At 38.8% G+C, this 22159-nt stretch overlaps 4 protein-coding genes across 5 annotated transcripts in view; 2 read left to right on the forward strand and 2 right to left on the reverse strand.

The window, feature by feature from the left end:
- The first annotated feature begins 4093 nt into the window (after window positions 1–4093).
- Window positions 4094–4892, forward strand: LOC5567547 (nuclear cap-binding protein subunit 2). The gene is made up of 2 exons (XM_001657471.2): window positions 4094–4296; window positions 4366–4892. The coding sequence occupies exons 1-2, from the start codon at window positions 4237–4239 to the stop codon at window positions 4783–4785; spliced, it is 480 nt and encodes a 159-aa protein (XP_001657521.1). The 5' UTR covers window positions 4094–4236; the 3' UTR covers window positions 4786–4892.
- LOC5567527 (coiled-coil domain-containing protein 134) lies at window positions 4835–5841 on the reverse strand. The gene is made up of 3 exons (XM_001657472.2): window positions 5568–5841; window positions 5387–5508; window positions 4835–5331 (listed from the first exon to the last, which is right to left on the reverse strand). The coding sequence occupies exons 1-3, from the start codon at window positions 5710–5712 to the stop codon at window positions 4900–4902; spliced, it is 699 nt and encodes a 232-aa protein (XP_001657522.1). The 5' UTR covers window positions 5713–5841; the 3' UTR covers window positions 4835–4899.
- Window positions 5842–5887: 46 nt separating this feature from the next.
- LOC5567528 (deoxyhypusine hydroxylase) lies at window positions 5888–21251 on the forward strand. Its single transcript, XM_001657473.2, has 2 exons — window positions 5888–6291; window positions 20587–21251. Exons 1-2 carry the CDS (start codon window positions 6012–6014, stop codon window positions 21213–21215), a joined length of 909 nt encoding a protein of 302 aa, XP_001657523.1. The 5' UTR covers window positions 5888–6011; the 3' UTR covers window positions 21216–21251.
- LOC5567529 (BRCA1-associated protein) overlaps window positions 21247–22159 on the reverse strand; it is a 30593-nt gene continuing 29680 nt past the window's right edge. For both annotated transcript variants that reach the window (XM_021853222.1, XM_001657474.2), the window contains exon 4: window positions 21247–21737. In XM_021853222.1, the coding sequence (XP_021708914.1) occupies window positions 21464–21737 (274 nt within the window). In that variant the 3' untranslated portion in view covers window positions 21247–21463. The remainder of the gene's footprint in view (window positions 21738–22159) is intronic.

A 22159-nucleotide genomic window follows, 5' to 3' on the forward strand; every position in this document is an offset into this window, starting at 1 on the left:
AAGGTAATTTTTATGGCACAGAGCCTTTTTTACAAGGGGGAAATCTGCAAACAGACGCCTGAGAAGGTAACTCACGATGTGGTGGGATTCCGCACCAACGACAACCCACTAAAACCAGCCCATGCACTGTACTTGAGCAATTTTTGTTGAATTTCTCAAGTGGTGTACATAGTACACAGATGGGCTCTTGGCCTCAGGCGCTTTTCTCCTCGGAATCACTCTATGGTATTTCTTCGTGGAGGGGTCAGTACATATAGAACTTAACACATGTAAGAGAAGTAGCCTAGGCAAACTGTTTCTCCTACACGGTTGTTTGCGAATACCCTGCGATGGGTGAAAAAAAAAATACCCATTTCCGCTAGAAGTGCCTCTACCCATTTAAGGGAGGAGGATTGTATTTCATTCATTCTGATCAACTCAGATCAAACGTAATCTACCAGACTCATCAATACGCTCAAGGATTAGATTTCCTTCATTCTGATCCACTCTGACCAAACGTTATTCTACCCGTCTACCAGCGTAGCTTTTTTTCTGCTCTCTTTCATTCCCGATTATTTTTCAACTCTCTCGTTCTCCTTGCTACTGGCCGCCTGTGTTCAATGATGCTCAACCGGTGAGTCCTCTCGTGGTGTAGGGATAACGCGCCATATCTAGTAAACAAGGAGTCGTGAGTTCAATTCTTACCGAACAGACGTGTAATTTTATATATTTACATCTAATCATGCTTCCTACAGTTACTTCGATATTCAATTACAATACGCTGTATTGTATCCAATACGTTATATTGTACATTAATAATTTATTTCATTCACTGAATGGTACGTTTTTATCCGGGTAGTTCCATGACATGAATATTCTTACTTGGATCTGTTGGTTCAATGAAAAAAGTTGTGAACGGCTTTTTTCCCAACCATCATCCAGGAAACCATCTCTTTCTTCGTATTTGTCACCTACGTCCGCTTTTGCCTTGCCAATCTTGTCTTTGCCTATGTCGCCATTTTGTTTCTCTCTCTTCTTTTCCTTCTTCCTCTTCTTCCTACCCTTCTTATGGTATTCTTCTCCGTCACTACTCATTTTTCTGCGGTTAGATAAACCTCCTTCATGAGCTGATTCGTATCCTGTACCCGAGTCAAGTTCCTGTTCATTGTCGTCTAGAAGGCCCGACACGGACTGGCACGGCTGTCATCCTGCATACATTTCGGCTCTTCCTCACATTGTATTTGGTACCCACTTTCTGGTCGGTTTGCCCTAATTAGCTCCAGATTTTCGAGTATACGGCTCATGTGCTGCTAGTGCTAGTTCTGATAATTAAATATATTGCGTTGAATCGTAGTATTTGATGACGCTTTTCCTCTTTTCAACATGTTGTTGAATGTTTTACACATCAATGAGGTATCATTGATGTCTTCCCAAGTAACACCAAACATTATAACATTGCACGTATTCTACTGCATATCAACAATACTGCTGCGACATTGGGCCGTATGAATAAAATGTAGTAAAGTTGAGTTTACTACATTCTCGGTAGTAAACGCTATATGTGGAACACGAGTGGAACATGTTTGTGTCATTTTCCTTTCTACACCTTTCGAACATACTACCGTGCACCCCCGCTAATTTGAACGGTACCTCATGTAAACCATCGGGGTTCATTTTTAATTTGAACATCCAGTCACCCTAGAAACGTGTTTCTGGTTACCTCTTTCACTGTTTTGTTTTGATTCTGCGTTCCGTTCCACAGCGTTCCATTTCACTTTACTCCGTTCCATGAGCTAAATGACGTTTGAACCATTTTTAATCTGAACGGTGTGCAAATTAGCGGGGTACAGATTAAAAAGTGTTCAGATTAAATGTGGTCAAACCAACGGGGGTACCCGGTACAAACAACGCATTGCTATGAATAAAGGTAGCATTTACTACAAAGCTACTGGTAGTTAGCTTCAGAGGTTGCTACACATGCTTTGAGATTGCGGAATTGAATGTAATAATTTACTTTTGAGTAAAAATCATGGGAAATCGATATAAGTTTTGATATTTCGGAAGGTATTTTGAGTTTTGCTTAGGAATTTTGAGGTTACGAAAACATTCGCCCCGCCAATGCTGAGATTCCGGTATGATTACCGGCAGTAGCAATTTGTAATATCCGTGTGAATTCTGGCATTACGATAATTATGTTATTTTCTAGGAATTTTAGGATGTTGGTAGGAATTCATATATTTATAATGTAATTACGTGTAAATACTGACATCTCAGATTCTCAGATTTCCTTTGGAATTCCGGAATTCCTGTAGGAACTTTGGGATTCCGATAGGGATGTCGGATTTCCAGTTCCGTTGGAATTTCAAAGCAAAGCTTTAATATAAACCTTTTGAATGTCGGTAAATATTTTAAAGATTTCAATGGGATTTTTTGTGAAATCGATAAGAATTTTAATTATTTCAAAGGTAACCCAAGTGTTTTAGGGGAGATCCTCATTGAATTCTAACGACTACCAATGGAATCACTACAATTCCCATAAAAATCTCTACATTCTAAGTTCTAGAAATTCCAAGGATACTATCAGAAACCCCACCAAAATAACGAGAATATCACAGAAACACTTAGAACTTCCGAAATTCAACATGCTGTTAAGAACACAAACGGGGAGCATCAAAATTCTACCGCAATCTCACCAGAATCTCAGTACTGTTGCTAGAAAATATGTGGTTCCTAATTTGATAGCTGTAATCTCAAGATCTCCTCATAGATGTTAAGCTAATATCAAAAAAAAAAATTCAAAATTGGCGAAGACCGAAAACCACCCAGAAAATTCTTTGATGTACCATCATCATAAAATCATAGACATAAAGAGAATACCAGACTAATCGCAAAATTACACTACAAATATTGTCAAATTACAGCACCTTCATGATTGTGTGCAAATTGTCGCTTAATCGATTAGATTCCATGTATTTCCTTCATATGCGTGATTGTATTAATTTTAAGCGTCACTCTGAATAGATTGTTCTTTACGTCAGAATCACTCTGCATTCTGAATAGAAATTTCTTAACGTGCAGCTTCAGTCACCGCTCATGTTCGAAAGTAGTAAGTACTCAGGCAATGGACATGCTCTATATCAACTGCAGCGATTTGCAGTAGACAGGATGTCCCGGGCTCGATCTATCTGACAAGCCAATCGAGCCCTCTGTCACCATAGAAGATGGTGTCTCCATCATGTCGATAGCCTGTAAGTACTACATGTTCGAAAAGTTTTTTATTCATACCAAAAGTGTAGTAAACTTTGTGGATTTTGTTTTTGAGTAGATGCATACAAATGTATCAATGCATTAATATTACTTTATGAATTGCTTGGTAGCTTTATAAACATTATTGCATTAATTCGACTATATCAGAGCCATTTTCCACTTTTAAACTACTTTAATGGTAGGCTTACGGCAATGCAGCTGCTTTATATAAGCAATGATATAATGCTCCATGGTTACTTGGGTTCTATGCAAAAAATCATGTGTTTTGTCAGTCCAAAAAGAATCGAAACAAAGACACTAGACGCCATGTAGAATCAATGTTGGGTAGCTAATCATTGGCTCGTTTCACTCCCCTGCCAACAAATAGCGGTAGTTTGTAAAGCTTGAAGCCTGATTTGCTGCTGAACAGGAATCGCAACTGCGTACTGCGATCAGAAAAAAGCGCTTTCTTGATCGATTCCTTGCAGAAATTTTCCATGCATCAAGATAAGCCGAGAAATAACTCAAGATTTTTTTTTACTTTTCTTGAGCGAAACAGCCTAAACAGCTTAAACGTCGAACACGAACAAAAACGATGCGAGCGCTGCGGGTGACGGATTGGCCACCTACCATATTTTGTTATCGACCGTTTAAAAAGTGGTCAATGGACAATGATGAGAGTGTGACGTCTGTTTGTCTGTGCTCCGCTGTTTCCGAGATGCGTGTAGGTAGATACTCATCCATTCTGTGTAACTTTTTTTAGCGTGTATTGTACAGTGCTTATTTTAGTGCACGCATTGAACACCGCTAGTCGAGTGGCGCTCTCATCGATTCTGGAGATTTTGACAGCTTACTAGAGATGTGAACCGCTTTCTTCAAAACATCAAAAAAGTCATTCACCGAAAGCGTACGACGAAGATATAAACAAAATTCTGTCCGTAAAATAATTAGATTTTTTCATTGAAAAACGGACATTTTTCTAGAGAAATTAGTTGCAAAGGTTGACCAACGATGACCTCCGTTCATACACCATCAGTTGCCCTTAGCAAATATCGAGACCAGCATTTTAAGGTGAGTTTCCTTGATCTATTGATGTGAATGAGGTTAGAATTGGCCTGACCCGGGAATACTTTTTTTTAGGGATCTCGCCACGAACAGGAACGGCTGCTACGGCTCACATCTACCTTATACATTGGCAATCTAAGTTTCTACACCACGGAGGAACAGATACACGAGCTGTTTTCGCGATGTGGCGACATCCGGCGCATAGTGATGGGATTGGACAAGTTCAAGAAGACGCCGTGCGGTTTCTGCTTCGTGGAGTATTACGCCCGGGACGATGCGGAAAGCGCTATGCGGTACATCAACGGAACGCGACTAGATGACCGGATTGTGCGTGTGGATTGGGATGCCGGTTTCGTCGAGGGACGACAATACGGTCGCGGAAAGAGCGGCGGACAGGTGCGAGACGAGTACCGACAGGATCACGATCTCGGCCGCGGCGGATATGGCAAAATGGTCCAGATGGGACAGCTGGGGGCGAACATGAGAGACAGCTAGGCGTGAGACCCCGAAGGAGTTTCGGATCGTGGGCGAAGTTATTTTAAGATTATGATTATACATAGGACGCGTAAATTAAACATTGAAAGAATGAATTTCGTCACTTACTTGACATCATAGTTCAGTCTTTGGTCCGCCGGAGAGTTGGGGCCCTTTCTTCAGATTGGGCTTCTTTTTCTTAGTGGGTTTGGTTTGAGAACTGCTGGATCTTTCTGCTTTCTCCCGATATGGGTTGACGTAGGTGTCGGACCGTTTGCTTTCGTCAATTTCCTGCTCGAGCAGTCCCAGAAGCTCGAGTGATTTCTGATCCAGAATGCTGACAAAGCTTCGAGTGTAGATTAGGGATTCGATGACGAGCTTCTTCCAGTCGTCGAGGGTTTTCAGAATGCGGTACGATATGTCCGGGAGGTGGAGAATGAGCTCGCCGAAAAAGCAGGTATTTTCCAGAAATCGAGCTAACGCTTCAACTTCGGCGGTATCCTTGGGGAAATCGGACTCTGCCGTTATCATACTAAGCCGCAATTTATCACCGTCTTCTTGGAGGATCTGGAATGATCTAAAAATGAGCGAGATGTAGGGAAAGAAGTTGCATGCCACCAACCTTCAGAATTTCCTTCAGTGCTAGTTTAAGCAGCTCATATCGCTTCGAATAGTCCTCTGTTGCCAATAGGTGTTTAACCAATAGTTTGTGCTCTTCCCGTTTCCTAACGAAGATGTTTGAATCTGAAAGTTAAAACATTATCGAGGATTTGCGCTCTCAATAGCTGATTGAAAATACATACAAATTTTCTCCGTTATTTGCAAGGATGGTTTGCCATCCGTGGACCCCTCCTGCGTATCAGTTGAGGACAAGCCGGATTCTACGAGGGTGGCAATTATCACGATTGTGGACAGCCATTTGAAGTATTTCAACACCTCTAACTGCATATCTACGTTGGATTTGCTACTATTGTTCAACTAACTTCGGATTACTTATGAACAAAATTTAGAATATTCAATATTTTGAAGAACGAATCCGAATCAGCTGGCGCTGGCGTGTTTTTTATAATCGCAGTACTAGAATAACAATTTTGACCGATAAGGCATCAGTTTGACAGCAGTTTGTTGTCATTGCTGAACACGTTCGGAATTCGTGTCGTGTGCGGTTGCGGGAAGTCGGTTGTGTGAATCATTCCGGTCGTACTACGGAAAATAATCGCGTTTCTCCGTTCCCAGTGTCACAAAAAATGGTCCAAATCGAAGAATCGAAAATTTCCGACATCGGCCGGGTGCTGAATGACAAGAATCGACCGCTGAAAGAGCGCTTCCGGGCGTTGTTTACTCTGAAAAACATCGGCGGCCCGAAAGCGCTGGAATCGATCGAGTCCTGTTTCGAGGATGATTCGGCGCTGCTCAAGCACGAGCTGGCCTACTGTTTGGGCCAGATGCAGGACCGGGCGGCCATTCCCATTCTGACGAAGGTGCTTGAGGACGTCAAGCAGGAACCGATGGTGCGACATGAGGCCGGTGAGTGTTGTGGGTGGCACACTGGGATGGGGTGGTGAAACAGGTGGTCAAAATACACGGCTGTTCAACAGTTGCGAATTTCCTTTTGTACACTCAGGCAAATGGACTATCGATAAACATAGTAACCCCTTATGAAAATTCGCCACAAGAAATCGGATTGAATTTCATAAATTTGCCTTATGAAACCAGAATTTGAAAACAAAAAACGTTTTCGCGGCAACCTGGAATCGAACCAAGAACCTTGCGATCGATAGGCCCGAGCGTACATCACGCGCCTATCGACGCCTTGATGTGGAGTGATGCTAAAACGATACATAAAGCGTTCGTATTGCAATAATCGTTCCACCTTTCATAAGGCAAAATGTATGAAATTCGATAGTCCAGTTCGCTGCGTGTAGGGTCAGTCGTGAATAAAGCAGTGTTGGGAAACTCGTGCTCACGAGTAAAAAAATACTCACTCTCGTACTCGTTTGCGAGTAATACTCACGCTGTGAGTCACTCATTCCTTACTCTAACTCACGCGAGAGTATGACGTCATAACTCACTGCGAGTATTACTCACGTAAAGAGTAATACTCGCAGTGAGTATGACGTCATTACTCTCGGTGAGTGAGCAAGTTACTCTTTGTGAGTATGGTGAGTAACCAATTTCCATAGCAAAATAAGATTGTACATAAGTATGTTCTATACTAGGTGGAAGACTGTAAATGTAAATAATTTAAAGTGTTTACAGCTGTTGTCGACTTCAGTGTGTATTGTGATATGCAGTTTTATAGTATGGTTGTTTAAACTATACCGAATTCAGACCCAGTTTTTCAAAATGGATAAACAAGTTATAATGGCGAAAGTCCGATTGTGTTCAAATACTTTCCAGGCCAATTTATTTCGTTTAGTGGCATAAAATAAATACTGTAACTTTTTCTGAACGCGTTTATGCTATTGATATTCAAAGTTGAATTGAAATATTAGTAAAAATGGAATAAGGTACCGTGGGGCAAGTGGGTAATGGAAATCGTATAGTTGAGATTCTTCAAATTCTAAAGACTTTAAATTTAAATAAATGAGGTCGTCTTTATTTTTTAACTTAACTCCCACCAAATATAAACAGTATGCTAAAATTGATTTTTATGTAAAAATGAAAAAAATACAGAAAAAGCTCATGCAAAATGTTACTTTTCACTTGCTTCACAAGTTTTTGAACAATAAATTGAAATTTAGTTATATTCACGATTTCTATTAACTTCAACATTAGTTAAGGCGTCTTGTTCCTTAGGTAAGAAACATGTAAACAAAGAAAATTTTATTCTTGTCAATTCAATTTTCTCCTGTTCAGTTTCGGCTCTGTAGAATTTTCACCGGTCGTTATTTGTTTCAAAGAAAGTCGGATATGACATAAGATAACTCTTCAAGAGAAATTATTTTTTGGAACGGAATCCTTCAATAGTGTTCGGATTATTTTTTGTGTGGATAGACCCATACCCCATTTTTATGTTTTGGACTAGCTTTACATTTACATTCCATGAGATTCCCGTGCGTTCTCTAATATTGCAACTTTTCAATCAACGTTTTCCTTTCCAATCTCTTTTAGAGAAGTTCCATGATTGGTAATAGCTTTTATCGCTTTGAGTATTGTGTTTCTTGAATTTAAAGCACGTTCCGATTTTCTATGATAATTGCGAACCTTGTTCACTAATAGCTACCTAAAAAGAAAACACAAAATCAATCTCTAATGAGAAACTTTTTACTTGCCCCACGTGATTAGTAAGTTGATGGTGTTTTAATTTAGTTATTTTTATGTCTAGGTCGAATTAATCCCAAAACTTTTATTTTCAGTTTAAAACTGTCAGAGAGTACAACGTAGATGTGGTACAGAGAATTATCTTCTGCAACTTTTTTCTACTGAACATATCAATACAAGATTGCACGCCACCAACTTGTAACGGAGTAATAGTTGACAGGTAGACAATCTTTCACTCTATTATGCAATAATGGTTGAAAAATCGCAGGAATCTCTTATCTATCGTAATGCTCTGAATGGCCTCAAAGGTTTACGCATGAGTTTGAAACGTGAATACATATATTCAGTAAAATATTCAAATTATTTTCACTTACCCCATTTACCCACTTGCCCCGCGGTACCTCACATAAATTTGGTTTGCGATTGGCATCTTGTATGTAATTTCGCTTTTGAATATTTTTAGCTAACCTTATGTAATTTTCAAGTTTGTTCTAGAAAACTTATATGCAACGTTGCCGAATAAAGATTTCTGATCAGAAAAATGTTCGGAATTTATTATATTTTGCTTGGTTTCTATATAGATACTGAATGATAAGTTAATCCTCATTGAACCATTATACGGGCCTCTGATTATTGTTTGGTCATTAATGTTATGTGGTAATAGCAAGTTTGCATAATTTTTCAATATATAATTTTCAATAGCACTGTTTAAGGAACAGACATTTAAAAATGTATCATTTTCAACGTTTTATCTAGTCCCATAATGAATAAAAAATAAATTAAAAATAATTTTCTGAAATATTTTTTTAACTTCTTTTGTTCGATTCTATCTAAGACATGTGACACCTGACTTATTGTTAGATTTCTGCTCCTCTTTTATGATCTATGTGTTGTCAGAAAACCGAAAAAAAGTGAAAATTGAAAAGCTGGTGCTGAAGTTGTCGCACAAAATATTGCTGGCAACGCTGTTTGGCAGACCAATCAGCGGCTTATTAGTTTTGGCACAAAACTCAGATACGTTTTGTCGAGTCTCTGTCTCAGGTTTTTATTATTGCAGTAGTGCTGCATATCGTAAAGTAGAGAATAAAAAAATAGTCAATTGGCAAATAAATCAAGCTCATAGTTGATAAATGTGGAAATGCTCATATCATAAGTACACAAAGCTAAAAGCAGAATCTGGCCCAGTAGAGGTGTAACGTTAGAAGAAAAGAGCATTTACGATGCAACGTGCGCAGCGAAACACCAAACATAAATTACAGCTTGTGTTAAGAATTCATATTATAATAACGTTTTGCGTGCAACAAATAGTTTTCAGAATAAAATTTTCATGTTATCATTTGAATAAGGACACCCCAAGAATAGCCTTACTTATTACTTATTATTTATTTGAGCCATTCGCAAGCTTTTAGAATATTTACAATATTTCAAGTGAGTAAAATTACTCACGAGTGAGTAAATGTTAGTCGAAAACTCACTCACGAGTATGAGCTGTACAACTGAAACTCACGACTGAGTATACTCACGCGAGAGTTCAAGCTGTACAACTCATACTCGCGAGTGAGTTTGCAGTTTTCAGTGAGTACTCACGAGTTTCCCAACACTGGAATAAAGCGGGTTGATAAACTACTGTCGCAAATCACGTATTTGCCAAATTATGCCTGGAAATAATTCCTTCTTCCAATGTTTCTCAATTTTACTATCAGATAGTTAAATTTTCAGATTTTGTACGTTACCTTGACCCGATATAATGTTCAACTAACAGATTCTTGTTATGCAACCGTCTCTGGTATGTATATCGTCCCAAGAAGTTTTTTTTTTAAGGCACTCCGTGCTCGTGGCCACTACTGTGCCGGAATCAGTTTATCTGTATCTTCCTTACCGATACAGTTCTATTTTTAGCTAATCTATATTTACATCTGCTTTCACTCTCTTCTGCTCTTTTGCTCTCACACCGAGCAGGTAGGAGAGTGCTCTGCTGTTGGTCCAATCGATTTCCATAAGCCATAGTCAATTGCTCTTGCGGTGGTTCGTTTTGCCGTGTTCCTGAGTCGTTTGAGGCTAGCTGCCTGCGAAGTGGGTCAGTTTGTCTCAGTCACCATCTGATACTGACGGAGGATGGATGTGTTCCCCTAAGCACGGTCCTCCGTGCGGCGTCTTCTGGTGGCTGGACGGGTTATTTTTTTGAGGGGCTGGGAATTGAATCCATGACCTTCCGCTTATGAAGCGAAAGCGTTACCTCAAGGCTACGAACCCCCCTACCCAAGAAGTTTTGATGTCGAGTTTCTTTCAAAAAACAGGTTTAAGATTCCTTCTATAGTAGCAGATTACTGCAAAATGTTCAATAGTAATTTATTGAGGTCTGTCAAATATTAGTCCTGATTTTCGCCAAAATTCATCCCAAAGTCACTTTCTCAGTTTTGCCAAAATCCCCGAAACATTTTCCAGAATTTTTTTACTGTTCTCCGTCGGACATGTTTACGGAATACTCACCTGATTTTTTTTTTCCAGAAAGCCAGGAGTCCCTATCCTTCTTGATTTTCAAATCACACTAAATTTGTCTTTATAATAACAAATAACTATTTCTTGTTGTTTGAGTTTGAAAAGCTAAGTCAGACTTAAATTTCATTATCATCAGCTCACGAAAAGAATGAATTTTTGTTGGAAATAGTTACTTTTTAGTGACCAGGTCGAACAAAGTGACCAAGTCACTAAAGAGCTAATTTGTCTCATCAAACATCGAAATAAGTGACCTAAGGGCCAAACTATTGAAAATCGATAAAAGTTGTTGGAAAGAAAGGGTTAAAATAACTTTCAGGAAGTCGTTATAACCTTTAATGGGTATCCAATATAATGATACTCTCATGGTACAGGCAATCTGTTCACATCATTCTACACATCTACATACAAGAAATTGCTTAAACTTTGAAGAAAATATTTTATAAAATTGTATAGTGAAGTGGAGCAAAGTCACTTGCTATAAAAGAAAAAAAAAAGTATAGAAAATTACAATTGCTTGCTTCTGTTTTCATGCGTATTTAAATTTTGATTAATAATTTATTAATTTTGAAATTTAATAAGTTAGTTGTTCTGAGCCTTTTAGCAGAATATAGCCGGAGATCTCATATTACTTCATAATACTCTATGCTCTATGTGTTCAACCCCGTTATCCCCTCAACTTTTCGTGAACTGTTCAACAAAAACTGAATCTAAGCCTTACAAATCTTGACTTGTTCATAGTGCCCCGTTGGGATGCTCACTTTGCCCCACTCACAATTGTCGGCTAGCAATAAGATGTTTCAAAATGTCAAACAATATTTGTGGCCATTTCATTTAATAGAATGCTATGATTGAACTTCATTCAATTCAATGTATTTTTCCGTGGTTACGTCTAGTTATTTTACTTTTTACTTTTCCGAAGATCCCCGTAGTAATTAAGTAATTTTGTTGATTCCTCCAGATCTTTTTCTTTCACTAGCAATTCCTTCATAAATTATAGGGATTCCTCTATAGAACTCTAGGAATTCCAAAGATTCTTTCAGAAATTCCAATTAATTTAATTCAAAACTCTAGAAATTTCTCGAAGAATTCATCCGAAAATTGAAACTCATGCTTCAGGAAATTCCTTCAAGAACTCATCCTGGATTTTGTGTTCAACGATTCCACCAAAAATTCCTGCGTGCAGAAGTTTCCCCATAGATTCCTCGAGAAATTCCTCCTGAAATACCAGAGGTTTCTCTTGGAATTCTTCATGAGATTCCTCCGCGGATTAATCGAAAAGGGATTTCTTCAGTAATTCATCCGCGGCATCCTCCAAGAAAATTCCTTCGTGAATTCCTCTACTGCGATTGTACCCAAATTTATCAAGAGATTTCACATAGATTTCTTCAAGAGAATCCACAAAAAAATCCTTAAGTAACCTCGTCAGTAATGGTCTGCTTCGGTCATGTATAACTAAAATACTAAAATGGCCAGGCCCACTGTGTATGGGGAAAGGAATCTATCTTCAACTTTCTTGAAAACGGAAACTTGTTTCAAAAAAAAAAAAAAAAATTGGTGTGAATGATAACTGTCGTCCTCACGCACAATTGGTACAACATATCTTTCCGATTGTTTCCAATTTAGAGAAATAATTATTTAGATGCATGAACACTCAGGCAAATGGACTATCGAAATACGTAGGAACCACTTAAGAAAATTCGCCACAATAAAATCGGGTTAAAATTCATAGCTTTGCCTTATGAAAATAAAATTTGAAAACAAACAATGTTTTCGCGGCAACCTGTAATCGAACCAGGGACCTTGCGATTGATAGGCCCGTGCGTACAACCCGCTCCTATCGACGCCTTGATGTGAGTTGATGCTAAAAAGATACAAAAAGCGTTCGTATTGCAATAACCGTTCCAGCTTTCATAAGGCAAAATGTATGCATTTCGATAGTCTAGTTCACAGAAATCCTCGAAGGGTTCCCTGAACTGACAGGGTTGGTAGTCTAATGGCTACCGCTTCTGCTTCATAAGCAGAAGGTCATGGGTTCAATCCCAAGCCCGTCCCTTTCCTCGTACTTTGTAGTTGTATCTTTCTCTTGCTTCTATCGTCAATTCTTAACCTACCACACTCAAACTAATCGTTCATGGCAAACGCTAGAACCAGAGACGAACAAAAAAATGTTTCCCTAATGCTTCCATTCTTCCATAGTTATTTCACGGCTTTCCTTACGCCTGATACTTAGGTAGCCTAATAACCACAAAAGTCTCCTGTGTTAATACAGTGGATTTTCCGAGATTTTTCAATGCACACCTTGCCTTCAGCTTCATACAAAAGGTACTTTCAAGAATATTACATGTAGCCGCTTTTTTATGGATTGAGTGACCATTCCTGGAAGATCGGCAGATTTTGTCATTTGCAAGGACGTACATGTATTTACGTGCCCTTCCGAATTGCTAGAAGTGCGCAAAAATTAAGACCCTTGTGTAAAAAATGGGTCCTAACATTGCGCATCGCTTTTTTTAAATCAAAATTCAACATATTATATGGAAAATAAATGGAATTACTAGAATATTACCTTCCTTGCAAATACACCGCAAATATACTTTTCACAACACAGTTTTGTTCATAAAAATGTTGATTTTTTGCAGAGCCACTCCTTAGCGCTTGTTCTAAGACGGTGTAAAAGTTGACGTTTATGCGTATGACGATAAGGTTTTTTGTTTATTTACTAACATTAACGAGGGTTTCTTAGTAAACAAATGTATGTCAAATACTTATTTTACATAAACAAACATGTTGCTGAAACTAAATTGTTAAAAAAATCAATGATTAATTATCATTTTTTCGTACTTCTTAAAAATGCGCAAAGTTTGGAGCTGCGCAAAGTTAGGTGCGTACACGGTAGCCTAATAACCACAAAAGCAAACCTCTCTGCCATGCCTTTTCCCCAATCCATACACTCCCGCATGAACTGGCATAGATTCAGTCGGATTCCACGGTCTACAGTATAAGTGCAACTTCAATTCCTTCCCCTTCCCCACATTGGTCTGCATTCTGACGTGGCAGGCGCCATTGTTGCCTAAAACTACCCAGCAAACCAGAGATCATATAAGAATGTTCATTTCAAATTGTATAAATGTACAATTTTCGTTGGAATTGGATATTTTCATTTTCATTTTCATTTTGCAGCGTTTGGTGGGGCAATGAGAGCGCAAGTCAGTCCAAAGCCGGGGGAAGGGATAGGTAATGGCCGTAATAGTCTATGCGGACCACTTGAACACCATCGGAAAGGATAAGAAGGGTTGGGGTAGGGTATAGGGAATGGAGAAGACTTGACACAGTAATGCGATTAATGCTGCAAAATGTAAATGTGCTGAAAGCAATTTAATTTGAGTTTTGAAGTTAGATTTGACTTATTAAAATTCCAAATAGATCGGCCATTGTACAAGTAAGAAAGAATATGCTGATCGCTTTCTAGAAATTTTATAAACAACAAAATAATAACAATATGAGGGCTGCTGATGGCACAATGCGACGCTTTAGGAGATTTTTATACTGATTGAACATTACTATACAGAGCGCAATTCAATCAATGGTGATAACTTTACAAACTTTATCTGTTTTTGCACTGATTGACGATGCTGATTCAAATGAAAATATTTTAAAAATATTTGATATTATTAGTTCATTTGTTTGTGTGATCTAAGTGTTAATAATGGAAAAATTTTACATACCCTTGATAATAATACTTCCCTGATCAGAAATATTATATTTTGAGCGCCATTTTCGAAGCTATTCTATCCAGGTATCCATGCACTGCTTTCAATCCTGAAATTATTCTTATTGTGCATGCTCATGCGTTATATTAGTGATGCTCATAATCATGCAACAGATAAGAAGGAGAGAAAAAGAGAATATAGAAACAGTGATTAGTAATGAGTTAATTATGTAGTTTTGTTAGAATTATAAACAATTAAACAGTAGTAATGAATAGCTTTTAAAATGACTTTGCAGCATAGCTGAGCCTTTCGGATCGTAAGACCGATGTATACAAAATAATTTGTTTCGAAATTGTCCGCGTGGTCTTCTAGTGCCCCTATTAGATAAGAATCAGTCATAGACATACATACCGAATGCTCGCCATGACCCTATGACCAACATTTGTATATGTATAGCCTTAGCTGATGTGGCTTTTCTAATAGGTAGTTCTTTCACTCATTGATTGTCTTCAAAACCTTGTCAAGTATAGAAAATTTATTTTATTTCATTTATTACTATATTGAAGCTACATTGTACTTATCAAGTATTAGGTATTATTTTATGTTTTTATCACTATTGTTATTATCAAGGCCAAAATTCCCAGTGAGTGAAGAATTTTATAGTACTAGAACACCATAGAAGATCGCTAAACATTACCTAATCATCGAACGGCTTTTTGTTCTATTATTTTAGGTAGATGCTATTGATCTCCCTTTGCTCCTATCCGCAACCCGGTGCACGCGCCCTGTTGGTTTTCGAAAACCTCGTAGAAGATTACAAACCGTCAATGGCATTCCCAATTACTACCCCACATTGCACATTCAAGGGTCTAATTGTGCTCCTAACCCACCCTCAGTTCGTAATCTTCTCGCCAGTTTGAAATTATATTTTCCCGAAGTGAAAGTAATTTTGATGAGTGATAGCCTAGTGCAGCCCAACTGCATAGTACAGTAGTTTAACCAGAATTTTTAGGTCAGAAGATAAAATCTAAATTTTGTAATAAAAAGGTTGCCATTACTTTGAAATTCACCCAACATCTAATCAAAACTACTAACAACAGCGATCAATTATCAAAATTCATCGCTCCCTGGAAAATATAATCCCAAGCCCAGGGACAATTTTCGTTGGAATTGGATATGATGCAAAACTTAATTGATTGAAATCGTTAATGAAGTCATAAATTTCATCTGACTTAAATTTGCATCTTATAGAATTCCAATTTAGTCTGACCAAATATGTAACTTTAAACTGTCATTCCATTACGATTTCTTTTTCACTTGGTATGACTCTATTATAATCATCAAAGTGAGATTACATATAAGTTCATCTGATGTAGATATAAATTCATGCAGGGCACATCGCCGAACGCAACATAAACAAAAAAGTGGAATTCATGAACAAATGGTCTTACCTATTACAAGAACATCACTGTTCAACAGAAACACAATGTCATCACGTTGCACAAGAATTTTCGTACGATGTCTTTAATAAATTGCTGCACTTCGTTTCAACCTTCAGTGTTGCACTGGCTCATTTGCAAAATGACAATTAAGTTCGTTTACATTCAAACATGATGCTCTACAGTGATGCCCTAAATGAAACTACACTACCCGTCATAAATACGGACTCACTAAAATAAGTATTGCAACACTCAGCTGAATATTGAATCACCCTGAAAAGTTTAGCATCACCTCAAAACAGGTAATTTCACATTGCTATATCTCGAGATCCATACGACTTGCAAAGAAGCGATCTTCAGCAAAGTTGTTCAGGGGATCAAGGGCATCCGGGAAGCGATCAGTTTAGTTAGCGATTTTGCCGCTAGGTGGCGCTAGTGAGCGTGTAAAATTGAGCATTTTGAACTAGTTCTAGCTTGTGATCCATAAGAGATAGAAAGTTCGGGTCCTCGGCAAAGTTGCTCAGGGGTTCAAGGAGGACATTTGGAAAGCGAACAGTTTAGTTTTTGATTTTGCCGCTAGGTGGCGCTAGTGCGCATGCAAAATTGAGCATTTCAAACTAGTTCTAGCTTGTGATCCATAAGAGATAGAAAGTTCGGGTCCTCGGCAAAGTTGCTCAGGGGTTCAAGGACATCCGGGAAGCGATCAGTTTAGTTCGCGATTTTGCCGCTAGGTGGCGCTAGTGAGCATGTAAAATTGAGCATTTTGAACTAGTTCTAGCTTGCGATCCATAAGACATAGAAAGTTCGGGTCTTCGGCAAAGTTGCTCAGGGGTTCAAGGACATCCGAAAAGGGAACAGTTTAGTTCGCGATTTTGCCGCTAGTGAGCATGCATTCAAAAATGAAGTGTTACATGACATGAATCATTTGGAGCAAAGTTGCTCAGGGGTTCAAGGAGGACATTTGGAAAGCGAACAGTTTAGTTTTTGATTTTGCCGCTAGGTGGCGCTAGTGCGCATGCAAAATTGAGCATTTCAAACTAGTTCTAGCTTGTGATCCATAAGAGATAGAAAGTTCGGGTCCTCGGCAAAGTTGCTCAGGGGTTCAAGGACATCCGGGAAGCGATCAGTTTAGTTCGCGATTTTGCCGCTAGGTGGCGCTAGTGAGCATGTAAAATTGAGCATTTTGAACTAGTTCTAGCTTGCGATCCATAAGACATAGAAAGTTCGGGTCTTCGGCAAAGTTGCTCAGGGGTTCAAGGACATCCGAAAAGGGAACAGTTTAGTTCGCGATTTTGCCGCTAGTGAGCATGCATTCAAAAATGAAGTGTTACATGACATGAATCATTTGGATATAGGGGGAGATCCCCCAGTGCCGGACAGCACCCAATACCGGACAAAGTTGAAACATTGAGAAATCATGGTCCAACCAAGATGGTGTATTAGTAGAAAAGAAAGCTATTATGTAGACTAATGTTTGCGTAGAATAACACATCCTTGAAATATGCATCCCTTTTTAAAAAAGTAGAAAAGTTTGAAAATCTTTAAAAAATTGACGTATCTTCTTAATTTTGAGCCTATTTAGTAATTAGTATATTTCTATAGTGTACACATTCAATGATGTTCAAATTTACAGAATTCGAGGCATTTCCAGATCGTGTCCGATATTGGGTGCCACCTTTCAAGATCGATCAATTTGGTACTAAAATACATCATCAACGCTAATCATATCTGAATAAATTGAACAAGAATATAATCGGTCCTGAATTACTTGTGCATGAAGTGAATATTACCTTAAAACACTTGACTATGAAGTGAATCAGACATGAACCACATGAAGTGATTCTCACCTGAAACACAGGAATATGAAGTGAATTGGACATGAGTCTCTTGGATATGGAGCTTATCAAATCTGAAACATTTGAATATAAAGTGAATGAGACCTGAATGCCTTAAATTTGCTTCAAAAATCAAACATCAATCACTTGGATATTGAACTTATCAAATCTGAAAAACGAACATAAAGTGATTCAAATCACTTCAACTTCCAAATGTCAAAGGATTTCTGAACAGCATTCAAAAAAAAATTCTATCTTATCAAATTCTTAATGTTTAGGTACAGTCATCCCTCCAGAGTAAACTGTTTCCTGGATGCCCTTGGCTTTCCGAACAACTTTGCCGAAGACTCAAACTTTCTATCTCATCTGGCTCGAAAGATAGTATTTGTTTCATATATTTAATTAAATATGCGTACTAGTGTAACCTAGTGGCATTAGGAATCAAACAATTTGATATTTGGATGTCCTTTACTTTATTTCTGTTCTTTACTTACTGAAGACTCGAACGTTCTATCTCTTGTGGATCGCAAGCTAGAACTAGTTCAAAATGCTCAGTTTTACATACTCACTAGCGCCACCTAGCGGCAAATTTCGAACCAAACTATCTGTCTTCCGGATTTCCTTGACTTTCTGAACAACTTTGCCGAAGACTCGAACTTTCTATCTCATGTGGATCAAAAGTTAGAACTAGTTTGAAATGCTCAATTTTGCATGCTCACTAGCGCCACCTAGCGGTGATATCTACAACCTAACTGTTTGTCTTCCGGATGTACTTGGCCTTCTTAACAACTTCGCCGAAGACTCGAACTTTCTATCTCTTATGGATCACAAGCTAGAACTAGTTCAAAATGCTTAATTTTACATGCTTACTAGCGCCACCCAGCGGCAAAATCGCGAACTAAACTGATCGCTTCCCGGATGTCCTTGAACCCCTGAGCAACTTTGCCGAAGACCCGAACTTTCTATCTCTTATGGATCACAAGCTAGAACTAGTTTAAAATGCTTAATTTTACATGCTTACTAGCGCCACCCAGCGGCAAAATCGCGAATTAAACTGTTCGCTTTCCGGTTGTCCTTGATCCCCTGAACTACTTTGCTGAAGATCGCTTCTTTGCAAGTCGTAAGGATCTCGAGATATAGCAATGTGAATTAACCTGTTTTGAGGTGATGCTAAACTTTTTGTGGGTGATTCATTATTCAGCTGAGTGTTGCAATACTTATTTCAGTGAGTCCGTATTTATGACGGGTAGTGTCTATTTTCTAAAAGACCAATTCTTGCATCAAAGACAGTACGGCATAGTGGTAGCGTATCTGGCTAGTGTTCTAAAGGTCAGAGGTTCGAGGCTTGTCTCGTGATATTTTATTTCTTTTTATTTTATTTGTTTGTAAAAATTAAGTCATATAAACTGCAATACACAATCATAAATTAAATTATAGTGTACGCCAAGTCAAATTGTCTGAAGTTGTATTGACCATGATAGATTATCTAAAATGTACGTATATGGCCTCCAGATTTGTGCGGATAGAGGGAATGTGTGCATTTTATACAATCTGTTTTTACTGAATAAGTGTTCACTTTCTTCACTTGCAGTCTCAGTTATGTGAACATATTTGTTGGCTGGGTAGAAGATCACCAGCACATATACACTGTTAGTCCCAAGCAGTCATTCGATTGGTTCCTTGTGTAAGTGCAGCTGATCTGGCGATACTGGAGTAGCATCCACGGGCGACCAATCAAGCTCAAGCTTAAATACTCGGAGGATTCCCTGAACAAATTTCTCAAAAAACCTCAGGAGTAATTTCTGCTGGAGTCCCTGGAGGAATCTTTGAAGAAATTCCTAAAAAAACGCTCGAATAATTCCTGGAAGATTCCCAGAAGCATTCTTGTAAGAAATTTAAATGAAATCCAAAGCAAAATCAGAGGGTAACCCAGGAAGAATTTCTGCTGGAATATTTTGAGTTGCTCTTGATGGAAATTCTGGTAGAATGAATGGATTCTTCTTCTTTCTGGCGTTACGTCCCAACTGGGACAAAGCCTGCTTCTCAGCTTAGTGTTCTTATGAGCACTTCCACAGTTATTAACTGAGAGCTTTCTTTGCCGATTGACCATTTTTGCATGTGTATATCGTGTGGCAGGTACGAAGATACTCTATGCCCTGGGAATCGAGAAAATTTCCTTTACGAAAAGTCCCTCGACCAGCGGGATTTGAACCCACGACCCTCAGCATGGTCATGCTGAATAGCTGCGCGTTTACCGCTACGGCTATCTGGGCCCCAGAATGAATGGATGCATTCCTTGATGAATCCATGAATAATATCCTCATAGAATCCTTAAGAAATTGCTGGTGAATTGTCATGGAGAATTCCTGGTGGTATCCCTAGTATTCTTAAAGGATTCCCTGGAGGAATTATTTGGGACAATACCTTAGAGCAATTTCTGGTGCAAAAACTGAAATGTGAAATCACTGGAGAAATTCCAGGTCGAATCATTGAAGGAAATTCTGGTGAATTCTCGGAAGGAATTCATGGTGACATTAATTGAATTTCTCAATCTGTTAGAGGAAATTTCTGCTCCAGGGACAACAGCTACTGAAAATCCTGCAGAAATTCCTGATGATACTATTGGACACCTTGGAAGAACTCCTGGTTAAACCTATGTAAGAATTCCGATGTTTTTCTTATTTCAGACACCTCAGCGAGTACCTAGTGTGACGGGAAATTGGATTAAATCGAAATTGTTGAACTAAAAAATACTCGTTCAACGAAAAATCGATTTAATGTTTTGAAATCGGACCGAGGCGTGGTTCGTTAGGCATAAAAATTAAGCTTTTTGTATGTTCAAGTGAATAAAAAATTTATCACAATTTGCCAAAATCGATGATGATCGCTTTCGTGTTTGTACTTTTTTGTGGACATGGAATGACGAATAACTCATAGAACATGGCATATACGTGGATTGAATTTTAGAAGTAGCATTTTTCACAGATGTGATTAGCATTTCTTATAACAGCACTGAACATATAATCATGTTGGCGGTATGGTTCAAAAACTGATATCAATTTCGTTTTCCACATGCAGCGGAAGCCCTGGGAGCCATTGGAGCATCCGACGTCGAACAGATCCTGGTCAAATATTCCAAGGATCCCGTCGTCGAAGTGGCAGAAACCTGTGAAATCGCACTTGGTCGGGTACGCTGGCTGCAGAACAAGGAGACCAATCTAGTGGATAACAATCCATACGCATCCGTTGATCCGACACCTCCAGCAGAGACATCGAACGTGGCCGAACTGCAGAAAATTCTGATGGACGATAATGAGTCGCTGTTCAACCGATACCGTGCCATGTTCAGTTTGCGAAACCTGCGCACCGAAGAGTCTGTTCTGGCGCTGGCCACCGGATTGAAGGGTAAAAGTGCCCTCTTCAGGCACGAGGTCGCTTTCGTGCTAGGACAATTGCAGGAACCATGCAGTATTCCCTTCCTGGCCGATAGCCTGAAAGATGGTGCCGAGAACGAGATGGTACGACACGAATGTGCCGAAGCGTTGGGAGCGATAGCCACCGACGAGTGTACCAAAATTCTGAACGAATACCTGAGGGATGAGAAACGTGTCGTCAAGGAAAGCTGCGAGGTTGCGCTGGATATGTGTGAGTATGAAAACAGTCCAGAATTTCAGTATGCAGACACGTTGGGTAAGGTGACGCATTAGGACCTTTGTGATAAAACATGATGATTGTAAATTCAAGCAGAAAGTTTTATTTTTGTATGTCGATAGGTAATATCACATTCACAACTTGCAAAAAAGTTATCAGCATTCCAGAATCACATGACCTAAGAGTTGCCTATCAGCTTCCAAAGCGTCTTCGGTTCGAGTCCTAAGCATAATCTTGAAACGTTTACTAACACTCAGATAAATTATTATATTCTACAGAGTAACTTCATTTCTCAGAAATGTGATTATTTCTTTTTGGTGCGTCGTTTTCCAGCTTTAGGGATTTCAACTGATGCGCCCGCCATTTCGTCCTTTAGCTCTGAATTGGCAATTTTGTTCTGAGCCTCCAGGTAGAACATCAGATCGCGAACCTGTTCCTTCAGTTCGGACACCTCCTGCTCCTTTTCGGTGCATTTCTTCTCCAGGGTTGAAAATTTGATCTGCCACGAGGACTGGTTCGATTGGAGCGTCTTGCCGAATTGTTTCTCCTCCGAGAGCTCCTTGAGCACCGTTGTCATTCTGAAAGGATGTGCGAGTTACAGTTGTTTTGATTCAGTGTCTTGAAAATAGGAAATTTAAAGACCTCTTGCTTAATAAAAAAATGGAACAACAATTTTTATACGGACTATAAAATTCCTCCAGCATCCTTTGAAAAATCGCTGGAATATTTTCTGGGAGAACTGGTGGAGCAATCTATAGAAAAATTTCTACAGGGATCCCTTTAGAAGTTCTTGAAAGAATTTTAGAAGAAATCTTTGAAGAAACCATTAGGAAAAAAATCCTGATTTTTTTTTCAAGGAGTGTGAGAAGAAATTCTTGAAGAATCTGTGAGAAAAGTCGTGTTATGGACTCTGAAAATTTCTCTGGAGCCTCTTGAATTGACTCCAGAATTTACTGCACAATTGGAAAAAAGTGACATTGGAAAACTATTTTGGCTTTGC

The sequence above is a fragment of the Aedes aegypti genome, chromosome 3 (genome assembly GCF_002204515.2).
Source record: "Aedes aegypti strain LVP_AGWG chromosome 3, AaegL5.0 Primary Assembly, whole genome shotgun sequence".
In the NCBI taxonomy this organism is placed as follows: Eukaryota; Metazoa; Arthropoda; class Insecta; order Diptera; family Culicidae; genus Aedes; species Aedes aegypti.